This window comes from Eublepharis macularius, chromosome 8 (assembly GCF_028583425.1).
Source record: "Eublepharis macularius isolate TG4126 chromosome 8, MPM_Emac_v1.0, whole genome shotgun sequence".
In the NCBI taxonomy this organism is placed as follows: domain Eukaryota; kingdom Metazoa; phylum Chordata; class Lepidosauria; order Squamata; family Eublepharidae; genus Eublepharis; species Eublepharis macularius.
In genome coordinates this window covers 73,893,763-73,918,727 of record NC_072797.1, presented here as the reverse complement: position 1 = coordinate 73,918,727, position 24,965 = coordinate 73,893,763, and the positions used below count along the sequence as shown (strand labels likewise).

At 42.6% G+C, this 24,965-nt stretch overlaps 1 protein-coding gene across 1 annotated transcript in view; it reads right to left on the bottom strand.

The window, feature by feature from the left end:
• HSD17B4 (hydroxysteroid 17-beta dehydrogenase 4) overlaps positions 1-24,965 on the bottom strand; it is a 103,038-nt gene that overhangs the window by 67,064 nt on the left and 11,009 nt on the right. The window contains exons 3-8 of the mRNA XM_054986590.1: positions 15,945-16,052; positions 11,995-12,054; positions 5,361-5,382; positions 5,226-5,272; positions 5,044-5,128; positions 1,702-1,889 (exon numbers count right to left, since the gene is read on the bottom strand). Of these exons, the coding sequence (XP_054842565.1) occupies positions 1,702-1,889; positions 5,044-5,128; positions 5,226-5,272; positions 5,361-5,382; positions 11,995-12,054; positions 15,945-16,052 (510 nt within the window). The remainder of the gene's footprint in view (positions 1-1,701; positions 1,890-5,043; positions 5,129-5,225; positions 5,273-5,360; positions 5,383-11,994; positions 12,055-15,944; positions 16,053-24,965) is intronic.

The following is a 24,965-nucleotide window of genomic DNA, read 5'->3' as shown; positions in this document are numbered from 1 at the left end:
TACAGCTAAAGGCCAAGGCCCAAGTAAGAAGCAATAGGTGTGTGTGTGTGTGTGTGCGCGCGCATACGTGCGCATACACACACACATGCCCTCAAAGACGGTGCCTCCAACCCACTCTGCATTATTCTATATGGGGAAAATATCTGGGGGCTATCTGGGGGGGGCGTAAAAGTGGCATTTTTTAAGCAAACCCCACCAAATTTGCAGGGGACCTATTCCTGACTGTCCTCTAAGGACCCCCTCCCAAGTTTCAGGAAGATTGGACCACAGGGACCAATTCTATTGCCCCCTGTACAAAGTGCCCCCCAGCTACACCAATGTTTCCTATGGAGAAAAAGTCAAAGCTGACTCCCACTGCAGAAACACACTGGGGCAAAGCTGCCATAGTCATGTACGCTCCTAAATGCAAGCTGGGATCATCCCATAGAAAGCCTAACAGAACCAAAGTGAAGGGGAAAACATCACACCAGAGAATCACATCAATTTCACCCAAACCAAATCGAAACAAACAACACTGTTGCATAGTCCAACAGAACCAGCGTAATTCTGAGCAGCCAGGCACTGGGTTCAGTCAGTGGGGAAAAACCACAGAACAGAACCCAGCCACAAGCACAATGCATTCCTTGCTTTAGTTTACTGCTCCCCAGGGTTTTTTTCTGGGAAAAGAGGTGGCAGAACTCTCAAGAGGGAAATGAGGAAGAAACACACAGGATTCTTTGAAATAATATTATTTTCACGCACTATTGCTGAGTATTTTCAAGAGGTGCCGGAACTCCCTTCCACCACGTTCCCGTTGACAAAAAGCCCTGCTGCTCCCCTAAGGAACATTACTATAATAATATTATTGTAATATTGCCTCAGTTTACTGTTCCCCTAAGGAACAATACTGTAATAATATTATTGTAGTAATACTGTAATCATCAGTCACAGATGATCAAAGGAAAGCAAAGGAACACAATCTTATTGAACTTGGGCCCAATTAATCCACCTGCTCTATGACAGCAGAATCCAGAAGCCCCTTGGTTTCAGTAATATAAAATGGTTCTTTAACAGTCTGGCCTCCAGTTTGTTCACATAAGATTAAACTGATATCCTCAAATTTATTCCCTCTGAAATCTATGACAGCCTATGAAATCTGACTACTCAACCCTGTGGAACAGCCTGCCTGAGGAGGTCAGGAGAGCCCCCACTCTCCTGCCTTTCTGCAAATGATGCAAAACTGAATTATTCAAAAAGGCTTTTTACTCGAATGCTGTATTGTAGGGATGGGGTCTCAGATGCTTTGCTAATGAGTTAGGGACTTCACCACTATGTTGCCTTACATATTATCTGCTGCTTTAAATATGTACTCCTATGTACTACCTGTGCTTTATGTTGTCTAATGTCAATCCTAGAAATGGTTCTGTTCTGTTCCAGTATTTTCTTCTACTTTGTATTGGATGCTTGCTAATGCTATGTCTTTTAAAACTTGTATCTATTTACCCTATGGCATTGTTTATGGAAATGTACTTGATACTGTATGGAAATGTACTTGATACTGATTATACTAAGCTCATACTGTGTAATCCGCCTTGAGTCTCAGTGAGAAAGGCGAACTATAAATGACATAAATTAAATAAATAAATATTTCTTTGCTTCTTGACTGAATCCAAAACTCAATAAAAACCAGAAAAGCAGAAGAGCAGATTTTAAGTTGTTTACCTGGGGGCATGATCGTCTCAGTCAGTCTGGATCCTGCGGTAGGAGCAATTGTGTTACAGTGGATGTTGTACTTCCTGCCTTCAACTGCAAGTGTGTTTGACAGACCCAGAAGTCCAAGTTTGGCAGCACTGTAGTTTGCCTGACCAAAGTTGCCATATATTCCAGCAGCCGAGGAAGTCATAATTATCCTTGAAAATAACAGAGAAAACACAAATTCCTGAATTAAATATCACAGTAACAAGAACTCTGAGAAGTGATATCATGAGAAATTTAAGCCTGTAATGCATTGTATCTTATTTTTAAGGAATAATCAGCTCTTATTCATACAGCTACAAAGAGATTTTCAGATCTTTAAATGATAGACATATTTACAGCACCATCTTTAAATGTTAATAAGGAACCTAAGATATTATTCTCATTATAATTTTTTTTAAGTTGGCTGAATTCATATTGAGAGCCACTTTGGTGTAGGGGTTAAGAATGGCAGGACTCTAATCTGGAAAACCAGGTGTAATTCCCCACTGCTCCACTTGAAGCCAGCTGGATGATCTTGAAGCCGGCTGGGTGACCTTCCTGGAGCTTTCTCAGCCCCACCAACCTCACAGGGTGATTTTCATGAGGATAACAACAACACCCTTTGTAAACCACTCTGAGTGGGCACTAAGTTGTCCTGAAGGGCAGTATATAAATCAAATGTTGTTGTTGTTGTTGTTGTTGCTGCTGCTGCTGCTGCTATTATTATATAACATGCCAAAGTTGCAGCAATTAAATGATATGCTCGTGTTAAAAAAAATGACAAGGTCACATGATAATATCACCCCCTATTGGGTGAAAGGACTGCTAAAAATATTATATGATGTTAAATAGTCTTTATCTTTTTGGTAAATGTATGGTAACGCTCAAATTAATAGAGAAAAATAATTGCCTCCTCTGCACTAATTTAGGATGGGTGTAGTGAATAGTGTTCATAAATGGAACACATAAAAGCTAAATAAATGAATCTACCTATAAACAGAGCTGAGAAAAAGAACCAATATTTTGATTTCATATAATGTTCTTCATGCCATATCAAATTTAAATATGACTTTGGGTAAAAAAAAATGGTAGGACACATTGTACTGGAGAGGCAGTGAAACAGCAGCTTCTTTCATGTTTCATTGGCTACCTTTTCATGCAATTCTAGTACAATCCTATAAATAACTTGGGTACAAGCCCCCTGAAAGTGGTGGACTCAGACTGGAACAACTCTGCATAGTCCTGCACTGTTAGTCCACTTATATGCGGGTAAGACGGTAACAGTGATAATTTGAGGACCTTCAGAATATGATGACGTAGGTTTTCCTGGCTTTCAGGGTTGCAGAGAAACCCCATGGGATGAGATCAGAAGGAGACTCACTCTTGACTATGGATGAAATTTGCCTGAACTTGCAGGAGAGGCACAGGTGATTTGATTGGGTTAGGCCTCTATGTTTTATGGACTCTATGTTCTATGATTAGGCGTATAGCTCAGTCCTGAGGGTGGGTGCAGAAAGCATTCAGGGAGCAGATGAAGGAGCACACTATCATAACTCGGACTTACGTGGGCATAAACCCTCACCACTGGTGGCCAGGCAAGGAGCGCCACCGCCACAGTGCGCCACAAGTGGCCAGGATCAGCAGCTGGATGGCGGCATAGGTGTGGCACAAGTCCCTGCGCCAGTGCCGGGGGGGGGCAGGATGGAGGGGGGCATGAGTTGGTCAGATCCCAAAGCCACTCTGACCAGGGCCCACCCACTGCAGCAACAGAAAGTTAGACTGCAAAAAACAGTGGCATAGCTCATCGGTGCCCACTGTATGGGAAAATTGGTTCTCCCCCACGTCCAGCCCCGCCCAGCTAGCCTGGCAGAGTACAGGATGCCAACTACCGCAGAAACCAATTTGCGTGCGCCCCCATGGCAACCGAGCCCCCCTCCATGTGCCCAATCAGCTCCCTGCATGTCCAGATAGCCTCTTCAGTTTTTGCAGTTAAATAAAATATGTTGAAAAACAACCACCTTCTTGTTTGTTTTCTTGCCTGTGGATGAGTGTCCTTCCCCCCACGTCCCCATAGGGATGTCTTTTCACACATCCCTGCAAACGATTCCTGGCTCAGGCCTGGGATGGATGGGGTGCCCCCAAAGTGGCTCGACAAGCCTTCATGCCTTGGTGTTGCTGTGCTGCCGGAAGGAGCAGGTGTCCAATGGCACCTTGGGGCCCCATCCAGCTTACCCACATGCCATCATTCTGTTCTGGGGGGCATCATTCCAGGACTGCAGCATGGCTCTTGAGGTCTGACCCACATTCTCGTCACATCTTTGTGATGCAGTGATGAGTTCAAATGGAGTTGCCACAAGTCGGTGGGTGTTTGTCATTCCCAGCCTTCCAGCCTCTCCCATAGTTTCCAATGGGCATTTCTATCACTCGTTACAGAACCCAGCCCACACCTGACTCTAAGGAGCTTCCTCTCTGGGACCTGATCCAGAGTGCTGCAGGCTGCGAGTGCGGCCCTCACTGTGTCCTGCTGCCTTTCTAGGCTCACTTTTCTGGGAGAGGGTGCATGTTTCTTGAAGCGGTGGAGGGGAGGAAGGTTGCAAGCAAGTGGTGTTGCAAGGTGCCAGCCTGCCCCTTATTGGAAATGGGGAATAGACAAGTGGCTAGGCAAGCGCCCTGTCTGCATCATTAGCGTCCCTCTCCCCGAGGCAGGTGCATCTATTGGGGGTGCAGCAAGCCCGATCGTGGGGATCTCTCTGCCCTGTCCACCTGCTCTCTGAGGGGCGAAAGCATGGCAGTGGCAATTGGGGACAGGAAATATGGCCTTCCCTTGTCACTCACAGTGCTGTCAACTGCAGCCACCCTGCAATTGGTGGATCCTGGCAATGTTGCAGGGGCAACGATGCCACCTTCTCTCCTGGCTGTGCCTTGTCGGGCTTGGCTGGCTGGCCCAGCTCTCCCACAAAAGTCCTTAGGGAGCGGATGAGTGGTGCTGCATTTACACTGACATGCGGCCACCGTCGCCAAGGATGACCTTTGGATGGGGCTGTCCACTATGTTTAAAAGATGTTTTAAATGTGATTTTAAAGGGCATATTCTGAAGCATCTATTGAAATAATTTCTCACTCCCAGGCAAGAACTGCTTTAATTATTACAAACTGTCGGGTATTTCTTGCAAAAGCAATGAAGAGATGCAAGTAAAAACAAAATGGATATGTTAAGACCTTAAAGGGAAACAGGTAGAAATCTAGCATAGCCACGAAGTATTTTTCCTTTTTATTCATTTTGTATCTTTATGCAGCATGTTCAGTGAGCAGCCAAACCTGTATTTACCTTCCAAAATTCTGTTTCTTCATATGATTCCATGCAGCTCGGGTTACCAGGAAGGATCCTTTCAAATGAATTCTGTGAATTATATCTAGGAGGCAAAAAAATAAGCCATTATGCTAGTTGATTCTTGAAAGCAGGGAACCAAATGTCTAAAGAAAAAAGGGTTTGCTATTTAATCAACTCACCCCAGTCTTCATCACTTATCCTAGTGAATGAACGGTCCCTCAATATACTATGGGGACAAAAAAGAATAAAATTATCGAACTGAAAGTGAGAGTCACATAACTGGAGGACAAAACCTTATATCTAGATCTACTTACCCAGCATTATTGATCAGAATATCTGCAAAAAATGCATATAAGATATTAAGGTATATGTATCAAATCCATTCTTATTTTATTTATTATTACCTTATTGTATTACATATTGGCCTGTACCAAATCCGACTAGTCCAGAGAGAGAGAACACACACATGCTGCATGGGTACAGAATGCTTATATTTACTAAAGGAACTGGCTGCAGCTCACAGGGGCTTTTGGCTCACTTCTTATAATATCATAATGGATGTACACAGTGAAAGGTGTATCTCACATATACACTTGGAAAAGTTTTCTTAGAGAACAGATAATGGTTACTAGAATATGAGCGAATTACAGTAACATCCTAAACAGAGCAGCACTCTTTTAAATCCATTGAAGTCAATGGGCTTAGATGGATATAATTCTTAGGACTGCACTGTTAACAACTAGACTACTTTAATCCTATTTTAGATTTTACTTGTATTATTTACAAAGTCTGTGAGCAGGCAGCAGAAAGTACTGTCAGATAGGTCAGAAGAACAGACCTTTGGACACTTACCGTGAAGGGTCCTTCTCCTCTGAGGAAAGGAGGACATCTTGGGTGATTCCCACCATCCAATCAGGGAGGCAGGAACTAACTTTCTTCCTCTTCCTGTCTAGCCTGTGGGACCACCCTCTCTTCAGTTCAGGTAACTCCACAAAGCAGTAACATTGAATTTATCATTCAGCAACTGTCAATACTGAGAGAAAAAACACCTGTTGCATTAACATATATTGTAAATAAAGCATAACCCAGAAGAGGTAGAAGAATGAGGCAGCAGGGTAGAGAAGGACGGAGACCCGGGGAGGGCAAGATGTCCTCCTTTCCTCAGAGGAGAAGGACCCTTCACGGTAAGTATCCAAAGGTCCGTTCTCCCTCTGAGGCGGAGGACATCTTGGGTGCTCCCAAAGCAGTTTCCAGTTTCTGGGTGGGATGTGGTCTTCGTCCACGATCATGCACTGCAGTACTTTTCTACTACAGTCAGTGTTCGCTGAATCATATAGATTTGATCTGTAACATCTTACCAAGGTCGAGACAGACAACCTTGTTGCTGCATTGCAGACTTCTTCTACAGAAGTGTTCCTGTGTAATGCTGCACTGGTAGTAGCACTCCTCAAAGAGTGAGCTGATATTCCACAAGGAACCTCTACGAAGAGAGTTTTTAGGAGTTTCAATAGTGTATGTTTTGCTATTGGCACTTGCTGCTGCTGAAGACATTTTCTTACCCAAATTGAGGGGAGATATATTTAAGAACAGTAAGACTGACTTTCTAATTTGCACTATTTGGAGCAGATAGGCCTTGAGCCTCCTTCTGACATCTAGGTTGTGTCAGAGCCTCCCCCTAGTCTATTTAGGGTACAGGTAGAAATATGGTAGCCTTATCTCTTGCAAACTATGCAGTTTGGAATACGCTTTTGGAAGACAGTATGAGGCATCTCCTTACCATTGGGAAAGATACAGAGTTCAGGTCTGACTAAATCTTCTGGCAGACGTGAACATAATAAAGAAGATAGTCTTCATTCTAAGCCTTTTCAGGGGAACGTCCTTGACCGGTTCAAATGGATGTTTGGTCAGGGCTGTGTAAAATGTCTACTGAGTGAGGGCTTCCCAATAAGAGTTGTAAATTCTGAGTATAAACTGTTTTCTGAATGCTAGGAGAGTGTTGGCCACTCTCAGAAATATCCCCATCTTAGGAAGGCGTTCCTTTCTATTTCCACACGGTTAAGCAGAGTAAATCTAAATGAGGGAGCCAAATTGGTCCCTGCTGTAACTTGACCGAAGAGGTCAGTAGGGTGAAAGGTGGAAATATCACCATCTGTTGGAAAGTGGAAAGGCATGGTCTGTTACTGGTAAGGGTAGTAATACATAGAGGAGGCCTAATGGCCACTGCAATGTCAGGGCATCTGCTTGTGAATAGAACAAATCTTGTCATGTACCCTGGTAGTTGATGGCTGTGTTGGGGCGCACACAGGTTCGTGAGGTGTTGTGAAGTGCAATGTTATGAGATATTTCTTAAGGGACTATTCCCGTTGTCCCCTCAGCCAGTCTGCCTGGGCATTGGATATGCCTTTGATGTGTACAGTTCTGATCAAAGCTAGGTGACCATCCTCCCAGGTAAGTATCCTTGCTGCCACCGTGTGTCGCCTCGAGGTCTTGAATCCCCCCTGCTTGTTTATATATGTTTTGTCTGCTACCTTGTCCATACAGATCTCTGAACTGGAACAGGGCCAGACAAATTGCTCACCTTTCTAAGTCATTGGTAGGAAAACATGCCTAACCTGATTCTTACACCTGTAAATATTTGTTGTTCTTGAGGGGGTCATGAATTGTTTGCTTTGCATTGGGTTGGTGACCTTGGCTCAGATGGGTTTTGATCTGAAGTGGTATCTGATGGGAAGATCTGTCTTCTCCATGATCTGTTGTTAATGAGATCTAAGAAAGATCTGAAGTAGTCTTGCCTATAGATGACCCCAAAGGTATTGCATTGTAGGTGGCCACTAGCCAACCCATCAGTTTCAGTAGTGTTGTGAGAAGTGATTTTGTACTCTGATGACAGTCTCAGTCAGCTGTTTGGTCTTCCTGACCTTTTCTTTGGTGAGGGATAGGGGAAAAAAAACCCTTTTGGTGACTGTGATCTAACCCAGGTGTTCAAGCTTGTAGGAACTGAATGGTGAATTGAGTATTGTGGTGAGATTTTCTCTTGAACTTGAACCGATCAGGAGATCATCTTGGTGCAAGTGAATATGAATACCCCGTCTCTGAAACGTATGATGAGGTTGATCATGAATTTTGTGAATACTCTTGGTGTGGTGGACAGGCCAAAACAGGATGGCTCAGAACTGACGGGTTTGTTTTTGTTTTTAACATAAAATCTTAGGTATTGTTGAAGGGCTGTCAGAATAGGTACATGGAGGTATGTTTCTGTGAGATCTGTAGATGTCATGTGTTCTTCTGACTGATTGGTCACTGCGACTGAGTGCAGAGTCTCCATTCAGAAGTGATACAATTTGATAAACTTGTTCAAAAAACTTGAGGTCTAATAACACCCTCCAGTCCCTATTCTTTTTAGGGATTGAGAAGAAGATTGAGTAGACCCCTTTCTGGTAGGCAGCTTTCAAATTGTATGGAATAGCCTTGTGAGACTATTTGTAAGGCCTGCCTGCTTGTCAACCTAGGCTTGATGGCAAAGAGTAGTTGGCCTCTCACAGGGACAGCTAGCAAGTCCTGTCTTAGAGATCTGGGTATTAAGGTTGAATCTCTTTCCACGTGTGGAGAACTGTCTGTTTGATCTTGAGACAAGGTAAGCATTATCCCCACAATACAGCTGGAGAGCTGGGACTGAGAGGACCAGTTTATACAAAGCCCATGTGGCAAGTTCATGGCAGCAGTGAGATTTGAACCTGCAGAGTACTGCATCACTGTTCAGTTACTTAACCACTATACTGCAAGTGGGGTCTTGAAAGGACCCCCCTTATTAAAGGGCTGCCTAGATTAACCCCAGGATGGCCATTTGGAATCTTGTCTGGACCTTAGTAGTGTGTGTTGTGAATAAAAGGCTGAGGGCCAATGGATCGCCTCTCAGATTGTTTGAGTGTTTTTGGCAACATATTCTTCTGTCCTAGGTCTCAATCTAGATCTTTCCCAGGGCATCCCCAAATAGCTTGTCTCTTTGAAAGAGGTAAGCCAGGACGATATTTTTTTAGAGTGTGAATCTGCTGGCCATGCTCTTAGTCAAGCGTGCCGGCCTGTTACTGCTGTCAAGATGATAATCCTGGAAGAAAAAGGTAAATGTATCCAGGATGACGTCTGTCTTGAAGGTATTGGCCCTTACATTTCTGTTTGCCCCTTCAATGGGGGCAGCTATTGTTGTACAGGAGAAGTTGGATCAGTTTCCAGATCCATACTCCTGACACTCTTGAGGCAATTGAGACAATAGTTGTAGCCTTAATAGCCATAGTCACGGCCTCGTGAGCTCTTGTTGGCATGGCCTCTCTCCTCTTGTCTAAGTGGTCTCAGACTGATCCTTACCCATCTTCTGACCAGAGCCCAGATGACTGAAGTGTAGCCACTGGAGTTTCCATCGCAGGTACCTGCAACAACTCACAGCAAAGAAAGGTAGTGAGTACAGTTTGTTTTGTTTTGGGACCAAGTTTGGGGATTATTAATTGGCTTATGGTTTAGACCACTCAGCCTTGAACCTTCTCCCCAAATATTCTGGAAATGGGAGGACCTTTTCTGAGGAACCTTCACTAGGAAGAGACTCTTGTTTCCCTGGGTTGGATTTGGTATTCCCAGTCTAAGGGTCCTACTCCCCCAGGGGTAATTTCTACCACTCTAAGGGCTGAGAATGTCTTAGGTAGTAAATACTGGTAGACCTCAGATTCAGACAGCTGGGCTGACTGTTCTGGTAGGGATATTTTCTCCTCTTCCACATCTCCTTGTCATTACAGCGTATCTGAGGGCAATCCCCCTGCTCAGTGGGGATCCCTGACTGATAAACATTACAAACTGCCTTATTCTGACTCAGACCATCAGTCAGTGTTATCTCCTCAGACTGGCAGCAGGTAACCAGGGTCTCAGGAAGAGGTTTTTCCCCTCATCTACCTAATATTTTAAAATGGAGTTAATGGGGAACAAACCTGGATCCTTTGCATACAAAGCAGAAGCTCTTCCACAGAGCTACAGCCTTACTCATGGAGGGAGGAGGAGGTAGACACCACACCACTATTTCCTCCCTCCTGGTTAGTCTTAAGAGTTAAAAGGTTCAAAGACACCGGCATATTTGCGTCCTTTATACATTACCCATCTGACAGGGAAAGGCAGGGCTAGATCCTGTTGTAAAAGCAGGGCTAAATCCAAAGGGGAAAGGCCTGCTGTAAAATCTCCAGCCATGAGATTGGCATGGGCACATTCACATGGTGCCCGGGCTGAGGAGATTCCTGGAATCTTTACAGGGCTAAGGTGCTTCTGACTGGCAAAGTGACAGGATTTCCTCCCTCATAGTCAGTCCAATTGCTGACAGGAATTCTGGAGGTAACACGCTTGGGGGAACACTTACGTGGCCCTCCTGGGCTTGTTGGCTGGAGCTCTGGGTGTCTGGATTATGTTTCAGCCATGTCTCTCCTGCCAGGAGATTGGCAAGCGCGTCTTTGAGATTAGGCGGGAAGTCACTCACTGCGTTGCTTCCTGCCAAAATTGAGCTCTGCCAGGTGGCACTGTTCTCAGCTGGCTGGGCCTGTTCCCACCACCGGTAGGATGGCTCCGTGGGAACAGCCCTTATTCTTCTGGCCAGGGAACCCATACAGCCTAAGAGGCATGCTGGTGCTGGCTGGGGCTGTTCCCGCCGCCGGTAGGACGGCTCCGCGGGAACAGCCCATATTCTCCTCCATGAAGCTTTCCTCAGAGTCCGATGACTCTCTAGAGACCATCTCGTCCTCTTCTTTTCTTTCTTTGGCAAGAGGAGTAAAAGAAGAGGAAATGGGAGGAGAGTAAGGTAATGAAGTAAGTAAGGAGTAAGGTAAAGAATGGTTGAGGAAGACGAAAGATAAATAAGAGATAGAGAAAAGGCAGCAGAGCTAGTCTGCTGAAGAACTGCTCTCCCTGGAGGCAGGAACAGAACTGAAGAGAGGGTGGTCCCACAGGCTAGACAGGAAGAGGAAGAAAGTTAGTTCCTGCCTCCCTGATTGGATGGTGGGAATCACCCAAGATGTCCTCCGCCTCAGAGGGAGAACTACCAAAGGGCACTGCTGTGCTGAGCAAACTTGCCCTGAGGGCTTTTATTGGAAGCGAGGGTGTTACTAACTTGTTTTAGTTTAAATTGACATATGGTCAACATACAGAAACTGACTTACATACACACGTCTAATACTGATAAAAGTCTAGAACTATATTATGCAAGCCTGGCATTGGCACCCTCACATCAGTACTCCACATCAGTACACCAACACAACAATACCAGATTTCTGTTTTCTTACATCCACTCTACATCATCCACACATGATATGGGGTAAATTATCCTAGATGTAAGAGGGAAGTACTTGACACAAAGATTCCAGTTTCAGCAGCAGCTGTGCATTCCAGGCTTAATTCTAATCCTATCATCTACATGGGAAGAAACTATTAAAAGCAGCCAATGCAAAATATGTTTCTTTTAATTATTGTATACTGTAATTCACTGGACTGATGATCTTATAAATATAGAAACATTTGAACGTATTGTAAATAGACGGCAATTGCCGTCTATTTTTTATAGAAACCTTTTATAGAAGCATATATATAGTTTTGCAAATATTGTTTTTGTAGACAGTATTGGCTTTCATCTCCTAACAGCATGGGTGAGACCAAGTCTACAGTAAAAAAAATGAGTTACAACCAAATAAACTGAAAAAAGTACAAGAAATTCAGGGAAGTCTCTAAGTTACTGTAAAGCTTCTTCACAAAGAAGTGTAATTTCAAACAGCCTAATAAAAGTATTTTTCCACTGTGGCAGATTCTAACTTCCAAATGTTATAGCGTATTTTTTTTTTAATGGAGCAATAGAACACAAGGCCAAGACAGGCACCTCCAAACATCTATCCCCTCCACCGATTAATCCACATAATCCAGAAATCATACCGATCTTCCCAAAGGCATCCAGTGCTGTCTGCACAAGCTTCTCACCAGCTTCTACTGAATCTGTAAAAATCAGTTAAAGAGAAACAACCGTTAGTCAACCACAAAAATGCATACATTTCTTAAAATACAGATAATACAAAATACAGACCCTTCTTCCTGAGAACAAAGAGGCAAAAGTCTTTTAGGCCAACTCACAGAAAACATTTAATTTCATCTGAAATAGTCCTGATTTTAGTCGAGTATGCACTGTGACACAAGAAAGAGGCAGTCTAATGGGAATAAAAACTGTGACTACAGCTATGCTGCAACCATAGTTCCCAGGCTATACACATCTCATTCATATGACATATTGTTCATGTACATACACAGGTGGAGAAGATAGTTTGGAGACAGGAAACAACATTGGGTTGGATCCAAAGTGGCCCTGGCATGAATGGAAAGCACGGGTACATCAGAAAAGTTGCCAATCCATCCCCTGGCTTGGCTTCTGTTCAGTGCACTCTGTGCCATTTCAGCAGTTCTCTATCATCAGGAGAAGAGAGCAGCACAAGCTGCTGAAGCTGGAACATAATGCACATATAGTGTATGACCTTAGAAACTAATGTATGATTTACGCATTGAAAAATAGAGAAAGATAGATTTAGTATTTATTGTTATTTAAGTGTCTCAACTTCTTGTCTGTGGAGATGCAGGAAACGTTTTGTCATCTAAACTCACAGTTACTTCTGACATCATAACTTAAATTCAGGAAAGCACAGTATCTAATTGCTTTACAGTCTAAAGCAGTCTGTATGAGTATGTCACACAAGAACACTTAAAATATCAAACAAATGACCTCAGATGTATAAAAGATAGCTCTTCTCTGGTTTCTTTGCTGGAATTAGAAGAGTATATCTCTTTCTCAAAAAGACATATAGCAAGTACTGCGAGACACAGGAATATCTCGGTGCCACTTCACACATTACATGGTAGCAATTGTAGACTTGTCATAATAAATGGAAGTACTGGGAGTAGCACCAATAAACTCCATACCATGAGCAGTTGAATAAGCTATGTTTTTTTTTTATGCGCATGTATTAATTTCATACATTTACAATTAGAAGTACAATAGGTGAAACATTTCTCCAACATGCTTCCTTTTCTTTAAGGCATAACTGTGATGGACAGGATTGGTTCCAGCTCTGCCTCTCCTGAGCGACAGCCAATGGGAGCAGGCAGAATGCTGGGCCAATGAGAGTTAGTGTCTGTTGGAGGGAGAGAAGGCTCTTGGAAGCTGCTAATGGAAAAAGGTTTTGACTCTGCTGAGAAGAGGCAGTAGAGATATTGCTGGCTGATTTCAAACCTGTTCTATTACATTGAAACATTCTCTGTTTAATTCCAATTTAATAGTTTAAAATCCATTCACTCCTATGCTCCATCTTGTAAATAAAGTTTCTTTATTTATTTATTTTAACCCTGGCTGGCTTAAAATCGTTGACTGAGGGAAAATATCCCACACAAAGGCCTCAGACATTCAGGTCATGTTAAATGGGCCAAGCTTAAATGGTGGCAGTGTATATAAAGAGAAAGTAACCTCTGAGTTCCCTTTCCCCAAGTAGCCCTGGGCTGTAGCTGGCTGAGGGGGGGAGGTACATACAGGGAACTGGCGGCCTGTCTGGTATAGCCTCTGCAAGAGGAGAGAGGGGACTCTGTGAGGATTTAGGGATCTACCTGCTACAGTGGAGGCTAGATAGGTGGCATGTGGTGACCCAGTTTTTACCTGCCTGGAAGTTCCCAAACCTGTGAAGGAAGGATTGGAGTGGGTCAAAGATGGTGAAAGGCTGTGAGAGGATTATCGACAGGGTTTTTTTCCAGCTGGAATGCGGTGGAACGGAGTTCCGGAACCTCTCGAAAATGGTCACATGGCTGGTGGCCCTGTCCCCTGATCTCCAGACAGAGGGGAGTTGAGATTGCCCTCCGTGCTGCTCAGTGGCGCGGAGGGCAATCTAAACTCCCCTCTATCTGGAGATCAGGGGACGGGGCCACCAGCCATGTGACCATTTTCTCCAAGGGCAACTCACTGAGTTCCACCACCTCTTTTCCCAGAAAAAAAGCCCTGGTTATCGACATAGTGTAAGATGCCACTTCCATATATCACTTAATCCAAGATCAAGAAATTACCAGTTAGGACATATTCGTTGGCTTTAAGAACTCTTTCAATATAAAGGAGCACAATTATTGTGTAAGTACTAGGTAGAATTAGCAGTTCTTAATGATCTTTTTAACACAGCCTTTATTATCCGTTGCTGCCCCAACTCTGAGTAAAGTGATGTGGGGATGGCAGTTTCAGACAGCACTTACATCCATTTATGAATCGTATGTGAATTGCTGTGGCCATTTCAAACAGCATTGCTTTTTTGGGTGATGCTGAGTGGTTTTTTTTAAACAGTTTAAACTTTAGTGCTATACTGTCAATGCACTAATATCATGATACCATACCAGAAGGGCAATACCAATGTTTATCACTGTAGCAGTACAGTGCTATAGTGAAAATCATTATCTGTTAAAAAAATAGGGGGAAAGAATGTGCTGGAAATGGGTTGGAAAATAAAAAAGGTGGTGCAGGTGGAATCACTGCAGATATTTCAAACAATGCACTGGAGCAAGTAAGGAAGTTTACAGATTACTTAAGAACAGGAGAAACGGGTTTTTTTTTAAAGATTCAACTCCACATTGCACACAGGATACATGCAGATTTGTGAGAAAAGGTTTTAAAAATCTACTAGCAACTGGTAGCCAAACTGGTTGTGTCTGAAATGGCACAAAAAATTCACTAGCAACCAACAGCCAAAAGCTGTATGAAAAGAGCCAATATTAGAGCTTTAGGATAAGTCAAATGAATTCCTACTATTTATTGCATGTTTCCAAAGCAAAGAATCGAGCTGTCACAAATAAAATTTGATGGGAACTAGACCAATCTATAATAATACACTTGCACAACAGTTCTTTAAAACAGCATGGGCGTATGATTCATCATTTCACATTGGCCGTCGTCACACGGGCATCTCTTCCGTTAAATTTACAGCATATAGCGTCCTACCTGTTATCGGCACAGTAACGTTTCTTTGGGTCACCTAACGGCTCTTCGCGCCACCAGCTGTCCACACCGAAGCACTCTGTTCTGTTCTCTCTAACCGCGCAGAAGCAGCTCCTCCCCCCTTTTAAAAAAATTATTCTGGCGTTTAATTCCGCTATAACGGAATAACAGCACATAAACATTCCGCTAGAGCAAAACATTACAACCCTTTTGTTTTTCCAACTTTGAAATTATATAAATAGCCCTTTGCCCGCAGAAAACTCCCTGTCTGATGAGATCCCCATCGCTGAAGACTCTGCCATGGCGATTGAGTCATTTTTACTTCAGCAGAAAGTTTGCATTGTGTTATGTCATTATGGCGTTATAAGGACATAATAAAATAAAAAAAGGGGGAGTCGCAGGAAGAAATGGATTCTGGGATTGAAGGGAGGGCATAGGACGTTGCGAGGCGAAATACATCGATGTGAGGCATTCACACTGAGGCACAAAATAGCGCGACTATCAAGCACAAAGCAGAAGAGAGAAAATCGCTACAGTGTTGGAATAAGGTGGGTGTTTGCTGGGAAATAGCGCCATTTTAGCGCTAAATAAAAGCCCGTGTGACGACAGCCATTGTCTACCTAGTACAGTGACTCCCAAATGATAATAAAACAGTAATCTGGGTAGTTTTCCATGATATTTGGATTTCACTTCCAAATTAGAGACCAGAACCAACTGATGAGCTTAAAGACAAAATTCAAACGGAAAAACATTGATTTAAGTACTCATGTGACAGACTTTCAAGATTTTTTCCAGTAAACTAGTGTCAGATTTGTATTCTGTAGTAGCTACCAGAGCATACATTTTTATTGAGAAGGAGAAAGAAGAAATGTACCATAGTTAGCTACTGCTTTGCCACCTTTGGCTCTTATTTCTTCAACAACTTTGTCAGCAGCCGAGGAACTTTTTCCATGTCCCTTGAAATCACCTCCAAGATCATTTACTGTGTTAACACAGAAAAAAGACAAATAAGGGTAAAATGGTACTGAATCTGGTGCATACCTCTCCGTTACAGATAAAATATTCTTCCTAGTTTTTGGCCTCCAAAGATGATCTAAACATTAATTCAGTTGTGTTGTTGCTGAGGATAAGAAACTTGCATGTAATCAAGGATCCAGGTACTGACCACACATTGTCATCCTTCCTGTGCACTGCTGGTAAGACAAGTTGCATTAGCTAGTACCTGCACTCAGCTAAGCTCAGCCTCAGCATCCCTCTCCAAGGAATGTGTTTACTGAATCTTGCTATTTGTATTGTGAATTGCTTTGGGGCTAGTAAAAAAAATGGAATAAAATTTTAAGATCAAATGAGGCAAGGGAAGAGACAGCAATAGGGTCCTCTGAGAAGATGTTAGTTAGGGCACAATTATTTTTTACACTGCTCAAAGTAGTTACTCCATAAGAATTCTGAGAACATAGCAACAAAGCATGAAGAAACCAGAACAAAGGCTTCTTTGAACTCTAAGACAGCATACAGGCCTAGTAGGTTCAGTCTGTCTTGTTGACTTCACTCCTTTCAACGATACCAGCAAGAACCACTAAACATATAGGATCTGATACTTCTACTGCTCTAGTTACACTTGCACAATTGGAACACTTCTCATAGCAAGATTCTCCTAAGCCATGAAAGCACTAAACCAGTGAAATCAGTCTTTTCTGCTTTGGGTAAAGAGATAAACTTAAAACTACTTGCTAATAATGGCTTCTTCAGATAACTTATTATAATCCACATTTCTTCCATCATAGAGTCCAAGGCAAGTGTACACAGAATTTCCAGGAAGTCTCCAATCCAGGCCCATTCTGACCAGACCCCAAACTCAGTTTCAGCAACATTGTGGCATTATATGCCTACCAACCACTTCAAATACTTTACAAAGCAATGCCACATACATTGACAGAAGAGCAAAACCCCAGCTTACACAACACTCCTACATTTAATTGCAGCTGCATGCTACTAATGGACATGCCACCTCCATGCATACATATTTTACTCTCAAACATGAAAAGCTCAAGTCAGTACTTCAAATTTAAATCATGCTGTCAACATTTAGAAATCATGAACAGATGGTTTTAGAATTTTAATTAGCATATCTTGCCTATGTGCATTTATACATTAGTGTTCTTAAATATCTTTGAAAACACAAGCACCAGAAATATATTTTGCCGCACAACATGCACATAAACTAAACCCGGAATAGTCAAAGTTCTGACAAGAGCCTCAAGGATGAACAAAACTACCTTGGGGGCCATACGCAGGCCATCTGTTGCCTATGCCTGTTTGAAAGCATAGTTAGTGGATGGTTAAACATAAGAGTCCCAAGCATCCTGGATGCAAAAATTCATTTTACAGATTTTTTTTTTCTAATGCACTCAAGACTTCATATTCAGACAGAAATAGCAATTGTTTTAATCCTTCACTGGTGAATTGTAATTTGATGCTGTAGAACTGTTGAAAAGATGCAGGGGGCTGTTTACATTTTTTCAGACACATTATATAATAATAAAAATGCAAACCAGCTTATCTGGGAAGAGAGCTTAAGGAAGAAGGTGAATTCCACTTGCAGAGTTTTTTTTTAATGGTGCAGCATTACCCCCATGTGGTTAAGTAACAGAATGCAATTTAATGCTTGCTTCCACGGCTGGTTCAATTATTCATCTGAGCTGATGAAGCACATTAAAAATATGTCCTTAGACTTGTTCTGAAAATACTTCTGAGTTCAAGCATAGCACAAATATTCCCATGCAGAAGCTTAATTATTACTTTAAAACTATACTGCTATTTCAAATAGTAAGCAAGGTAGCTAAATTTTGTTGTTTTTCATTGGAGGAAAAAACCTGCAGATGGCTCACTGTTGCAGATGTCGCTAACTAATTAGAGATACTCAACAGTTAAGAGAACAGGCTCCAACAGCCATGTATAAATGAGGGGGGAAAAACACAACAACAGAGCTTTGTACATCTTTTGTCATTGCAATTCCTATTGCCAAAGCAGAAGCAGTTAAACACTTTGACTGCATGCACAGTAATTAGCCATCTAAACAGGCTGATTGTACCGGACCCCTACTACAACTTAGTCTTAAAGGTGCTACTGGACTCTTTTTGATTTTGCTACTACAGACTAACACGGCTAACTCCTCTGGATCTTAAACACTTGCTAACCATATTATTAGTGTGCATCCTGCATGTCAAGTTACTATCATTTGGAGGACCTTAGTGCATAATCCAGCTGACCATCACAGCAGAAATGATTACATCTAAAGCCTTTTACCTGCAGTCAGATCAGATGACTACTCAATTTTTTTTGCCATAAACTGGATGGATGCCCGAGATCCTAGGTTCAAGAGGCAAAGCATTTCAAAGCTTACGAGTATCCACACATGTCTGGAACCCAGTGCAGACAATAAAACTGATATATTTGAGAGAGCATCATTATTCCAAGAGTATAGAATTTAATATGTACTTAAGCATGTATGTACTCTTTTAAACCACAGGGATTCTTCTGAAGTTTTGTTTAAAACAGAGACCATATCCAAAAATTTAAAATGGTATATAGTACAGTTCTTATGTCACTGTTACCACTGTTCAGATCTGTACATGGGGTGCATAATCGGGCACACACTTATCCCATGTTAAAATCTCTGTGCACATGTATAGCTAGCTCTAGAGTCTAGACAAATACTAACATGGAACTGACATACACTTCGGGTGAAACCCTGTTTTCCTGCCACATCCTATGTGAGGTATACTGTGTAAGTACACAAAACACAGTCTTTTCAGTGGTGGTACCCAAGTAGTAGAATGTTCTGCCTCAGGAGATCTGAGGCATCCCTCTGCTCATTTTCAAAGGGCAGGGAAAATAGTATTGCTTTGTCATATATTTAACAAGAAAGATAGTTAAGTTCAATTCTGCAACAGGTTTTCCTTGTTTTGCTGCAATCATTTTGATGGTGTAAACAGTTGTTCTTGGTGATATTTTTCCTTTACTGTTTTTACAGTTGCTTTTTTTAGTATTAAAATTATAATTATTAACTTCTTTTAAAGTTCTTGGATGGAAAAGCAAAATAAAATCTTTTGATAAAAACAATGTATCACAATTCAAGAGTGACCCTAAAATGTTCATAAGAAAAATTGCTCCAATAAAAAAAAATTAAGAAATAAGAAAAAGTGTTAGTAGTGTGTCAAATGGAGAGGCTGGTGATGTAAGAACTTTGAAGAAAAGGAAAAGCCTTTTAAATTCAAACATAGGCAGTTAAACTAGGCCACATTTGAAAGCAATAAATGTGACAGTATTCCAGCCGGAAAGGAGCTCAGCAACAATTCTGGTACTTGCATGGAAATTCACTGTAGAGAAACTGCCCTTTGATCTAAAAAAGTAGAATGCTATGGAGTTACAACACCTTAATGCGGTATGTGTACACAGTTAAGGATTTCTGCAAATGATGCCAGCTGCAATTGCATAAAATGAAGCATGCAAGAGAGATCTATAGAATGTTAAGATACATCCATCATCTTAATCGGTCTTTAGTTAGTTTCCAGTGGATGTCAGGCACACCTCAGCATCAGAAGTGTTAATGCATACCTGGCCCCTTTGGAATCTTTCTGCCACCTAGCTCCTGAAAGACACTAACTACAGAACAATTCAAGAAAGACCCCACTCTCCTAACTTTCCGCAAATGATGCAAAACTGAATTATGCAAGTTTTCTTACTCAGGTAGGAAAGCTATACTGTGAGGTAGTTCAAAGAGGTTTCACTAAAGAAATATGGGCCATAGACTTCACTACTATGTGCTACTATATACTATGCTATAGTATAAGTATGACCCTACTGGGTAGTTCTATGTTGTTTGATATATCAGTCCTAGAATTGCTTATTTCTTCAACATTGTATTAGATTTCTACTGATGTTATAGAGCCAGAGGAGTTAGCCATGTTAGTCTGCAGTAGCAAAACAGCAAAGAGTTCAGTGGCACCTTAAAGTTGCAATAAAGTTGGTTAGCCTTAAAGGTGCTACTGGACTCTTTGCTAGTTTGCTCCTGATGTTATGTCTTTGCAAATTCACATTTATAGACCCTATTACATGGTTTATTGAAACATCCTTAAAATTGACTGTACTAATCTCATGGTAAGTAATCCACCTTGAGTCTCAGTGAGAAAGGTGGACTATGAATGACATAAATACAATAAATAAAATACCAACTGTACAAATGCAGAAACTAGCACAAAACTAGCAGAATTAACAACCTATAGTATAGCAACAAAAGTGCTATACAGATTTTTGGTGTCCTGAACAGTCTTCCATTTAAATGTCTTCCATTGCAGGTTATAAAACACTGACATGGTTACGCATTAATCAAATAGGATATGAGGCAATAGCAACAGAACTCTGACACCTCTGCTGAAAATGCCTAGTTTTTTCCTGAAAGGTTTAACCATTTAAAAGCTTATTGTTTTAAACAAGGTTGAACTGACTGGAACATAATGGAAACCCACTCCATTCTCTCTGTCTCTGTCTCTCTCTCTCACACACACACACAAACAAATACTAATAACACTCTGGCAGCTCAAGAATATAAAGTTAGATGCCAAGAGATCCTATTCTATTGCTCCATAGCTTGCATAGCTTTTGCATATTTTGGACATTATTAAATTAAAAAATGAATCTGGCTTGCATTTAAATTTACTTTGAACACTTCCAGAATAAGGCTATAATCCAAAGCAGCTGTTAACTCTTATTAAAAGGTACACATGAATAGCTCAGGCAGCACAGCTTCTTCCTACAACTGTTCAGTTTAAATGGGTTGTTGGAGCTGCTACAGGGGAAATTGCAGAGAAACTTGAAAGCAATATGCAGTTCTGCTACGCCCAGGTAAATAATCAGCTGCTTTGGATCACAGCCCCTAAATTTGCAAGTCAAAGAACAGTTGCTTGTAAGCAAAATAGGGGTTCTGCATACTGCTAGAGTTGCAAAACTGCATAAATGAATGAGACACTTGTTCTTAAAAGTATAAAGCTACATTAAAACATAAAAGCTGTGGTTCCTGGAGAGGTTTATAGCACAACTCTCCAAGTTTTGGAATGCTTGAAAATTTGAATAGCATCTTTTTCCTGCCCAGGTTGCACCCTTCGATTCAGAGAAAGGAAGGCCTGTGTTTGATTTTCTTTCCTTCCACCTCAAGGTGACATCTGCAGTCACCTCATGGTGGAAATGCGCAATGAATCTGGACATGAGAAGAGGCCAGTCGGTACATCTTGGAATTGTGGACTTATATGACCATTAGGGTGGGATACACATATTGGCAAAATACTTTGTCTCCACAGCTGTTTGAGATGTGCTAAGGTCCACAAAGCAATGTTGCAAATTAGTAGCTTGCATCAGTAGCGTACAAAATAAAACATGCTCAACTCACTGCACTTTACAGGTTCAATATATTTTATTGTGCATTCTGACAATCTTTGTCCATTGCAGGATGAAGTCAAAATGTTATCTCTGAATATGATGGAATGATTCATCCATGCAGATGAATGCAAAGGCCATCCTCCACAGGAGCTCCTGGGAAACTACAACTATTCATTACAGGAGCCATCTGGCCCTGTGATAATGCCTTTTCTCCTCGTTTCCAGATACTAAATTATGCAAAGCTACATGAAAATTCTGTATTGCCCCAACAAATGCTACACAAGCATCAGTGGAAGTTATCTGGTGACACCTCAGAGCAAAGTAGAAGTGTCTGTCTGCCTAAACTGGTCTACTGACAAGCAAGTCCAATTAATTTCAATGGAAATATAGATCCAGAGGAGTTAGCCGTGTTAGTCTGCAGTAGAAAAATAGGTAAGAGTCCAGTAGCGCCTTTAAGACTAACCAACTTTATTGCAGCATAAACTTTCAAGAGCCATAGCTCTTCGTCAGATACAATGGAAATATAGTGACATAAGTAAATATACTCAGGGCTGCAGCCTAAGGCTTGCAAGTGTCATCAAGTGTAACTGGAAGCAAATGAAAACAGCAGGGCATCAATATTTTGTGGTGAGCAGAAAGACATTAACACTGCCACTTTGGAGTAAAAACTGAGAACACTTGCTCTATCACACATATATTGTATACACTTTATCACATTTCATTCATTTGGAAATTAGCCACAGCTGGACTGGGGCTGCCACATCTAAAACTATATTATGCAGCTGCCTGTTTAATTTGGTTAAAGGATTGGATAAAGTTAAAGAATAGGAGACTCCTGGAATTAGGACATGATTTAAGATATGGGTGGCATGGATACTTGTAGTACGATAAGATTAAAATAAATGCAGATTGTAAGAACCATATCATACGTCAAGCCCTGATACGAATTTGGAATAAGTTCAAGGCAAGAGTAAAAACAGTGTTTCACTTACCATAACTGTTGTTCATCTAGGTCTTCCATGCAGGCACACATGGGACTGCGCACGCGCAGGCCTGCCGATACTGGAGGTTTTTATAGCTCTAAACCTCTAGGGGGCGCTCTCGCCTCTCAGCACGCATGCGTGGCCGCTTTTCCGCCGAAACGGCTCCCAAGAGGCGGAGCGCCCCTCACATACCCTCAGTCCTCTTTCGCCACCCTACAGCAAGGTAAGTACCAAGAGAGTCAGCGGGGAAGGAGGGAGGGCATGTGTGCCTGCACGGAAGACCTAGATGAACAACAGTTACGGTAAGTGAAACACTGTTTTTCATCTACGGTCTTCCTGTGCAGTCCCACATGGGAAGATTACAAAGCTTAATACCTGGGTGGTGGTGACGCAAAAGCATCACATAAAAATTGAATGTAGAACTGCCGTGCCCACCGCTGTCTCCTTTCTATCTAGTATGTCCAGCGCGTAGTAGGATACAAAGGTATCCGCCGAGGCCCATGTCGCCGCTCTGCAGATGGCGTGAAGAGGGACACCCTTGAGGAGAGCCGCTGACGACGCCTGGGACCTGGTGGAATGGGCATGCACCTTCAAAGGACAATGTAGGTTAGCAGTAGAGTAACATGTCAGTATAGTCTGGACCACCCATCTCAAGATAGTCTGAGACGTAGCCTTCCTGCCCTTTTTATGTCCCGCAAAACAAATGAATAAAGTAGAATCAAGTTTAAAGGATCTCACATCTAAATAAAAAAGGATGGCCCTGCGGACATCCAGGGAATGGAGAGCTTTCTCTGCCTCCGAGGTCTGGACAGGGAAGAAAACTGGCAAGACCAACTCTTGCGATAAGTGAAAACGAGACACTACCTTTGGCAAAAACACGATCTTTCTAAGAACGACCTTCTCGGGATGCAATTTCAAATAAGGGGGCTCACAAGACAATGCCGCTAACTCCCCCACCCTCCTAGCTGAAGTGACCGCAATCAAAAAGGCCACTTTCATGGACAAGTAATGCAAGGAACATGCGGCCAAAGGCTCGAACGGTTTGGACATCAAACGAGTCAGAACCAGGGGCAAGGACCACTGAGGAACCAGAGCCTGAACCGGGGGAAACAGATTATTTAATCCCCTTAAAAATAACTTTGCAGAATAATGGGAAAAAACAGATTTCCTGTCAATAGGTTGGTGAAAGGCAGAAATAGCTGCCAGATAAACCTTAACTGAACTATGTATTGTCGAAGGCTTTCACGGCCGGAGAACGCTGGTTGTTGTGGGTTTTCCGGGCTGTATTGCCGTGGTCTTGGCATTGTAGTTCCTGACGTTTCGCCAGCAGCTGTGGCTGGCATCTTCAGAGGTGTAGCACCAAAAGACAGAGATCTTAGTGACACTGAGAGATCTCTGTCTTTTGGTGCTACGCCTCTGAAGATGCCAGCCACAGCTGCTGGCGAAACGTCAGGAACTACAATGCCAAGACCACGGCAATACAGCCCAGAAAACCCACAACAACCAGCTTAACTGAACTGTTGGCCAATCCCTTCTGCTTGACCTCCCACAAAAACTCTAATATGTCAGAGAGGGAGGAAAGAAAAGGGTCCAGATCCCTCTGCCAACACCAGGCAGAAAACTTGTCCCACTTAAGAGCATAGGACTGCCAAGTAGACAGGCATCTAGCATTAAGTAGCACGTGAGTCACAGCTGAGGAGAAGGCATGTCCTGTCTGATCAACCAAGCTGTCAGTTTGAGTCTCCCAATGTCGTGGTGAAGCACCCCTTCGCAGGACAGGAGGTCCGGAACCACCGGGAGACTGATCGATTGACTCTACAGATGCAAGAGAGTGTGGAACCAAGGTTGCCTTGGCCAGTACGGGGCCACTAGAATGACAGACGCTTTGTCCCTCTGTATTTTGCTGAGGACCCTGGCTAGAAGTGGGAACGGGGGAAAAGCATAACACAGGGGACCTGACCAGTCTAGTTGAAACGCATCCCCATGTGATTCTGGGCCTACTCCTCCCCTGGAGCAATAACACTGAGTCTTGAGATTCTCCACTGTCGCAAAGAGGTCTAGCTCCGGAAACCTCCACCTGGAGAGGATCGGGGTGAGATATTTGTCTTGAAGGGACCATTCGTGATTGTCCCTGTAGAGCCTGCTCAGATGATCTGCCATGGAATTCTCCACCCCCGGAATGTGCACTGCTTGAAGCCACACAGCGTGTTCTATGGCCCACTTCCAAAGTTTCAGCGCTTTGGTGCATAGAGCAACAGACGCCGTGCCACCCTGCTTGTTTATATAGAACATCGCCGTCATGTTGTCTGTCAGGATCTGGACGGACTTGTTCCGTACGGCATCTGAAAAGGAGACCAGCGCATATAAAACTGCTCTCAACTCAAGAATATTAATATGTTCCTTACGTTCTGATTCAGACCATAAACCATGAGCATAAGACCCTTCACAATGAGCCCCCCAGCCCAACAGTGAGGCAT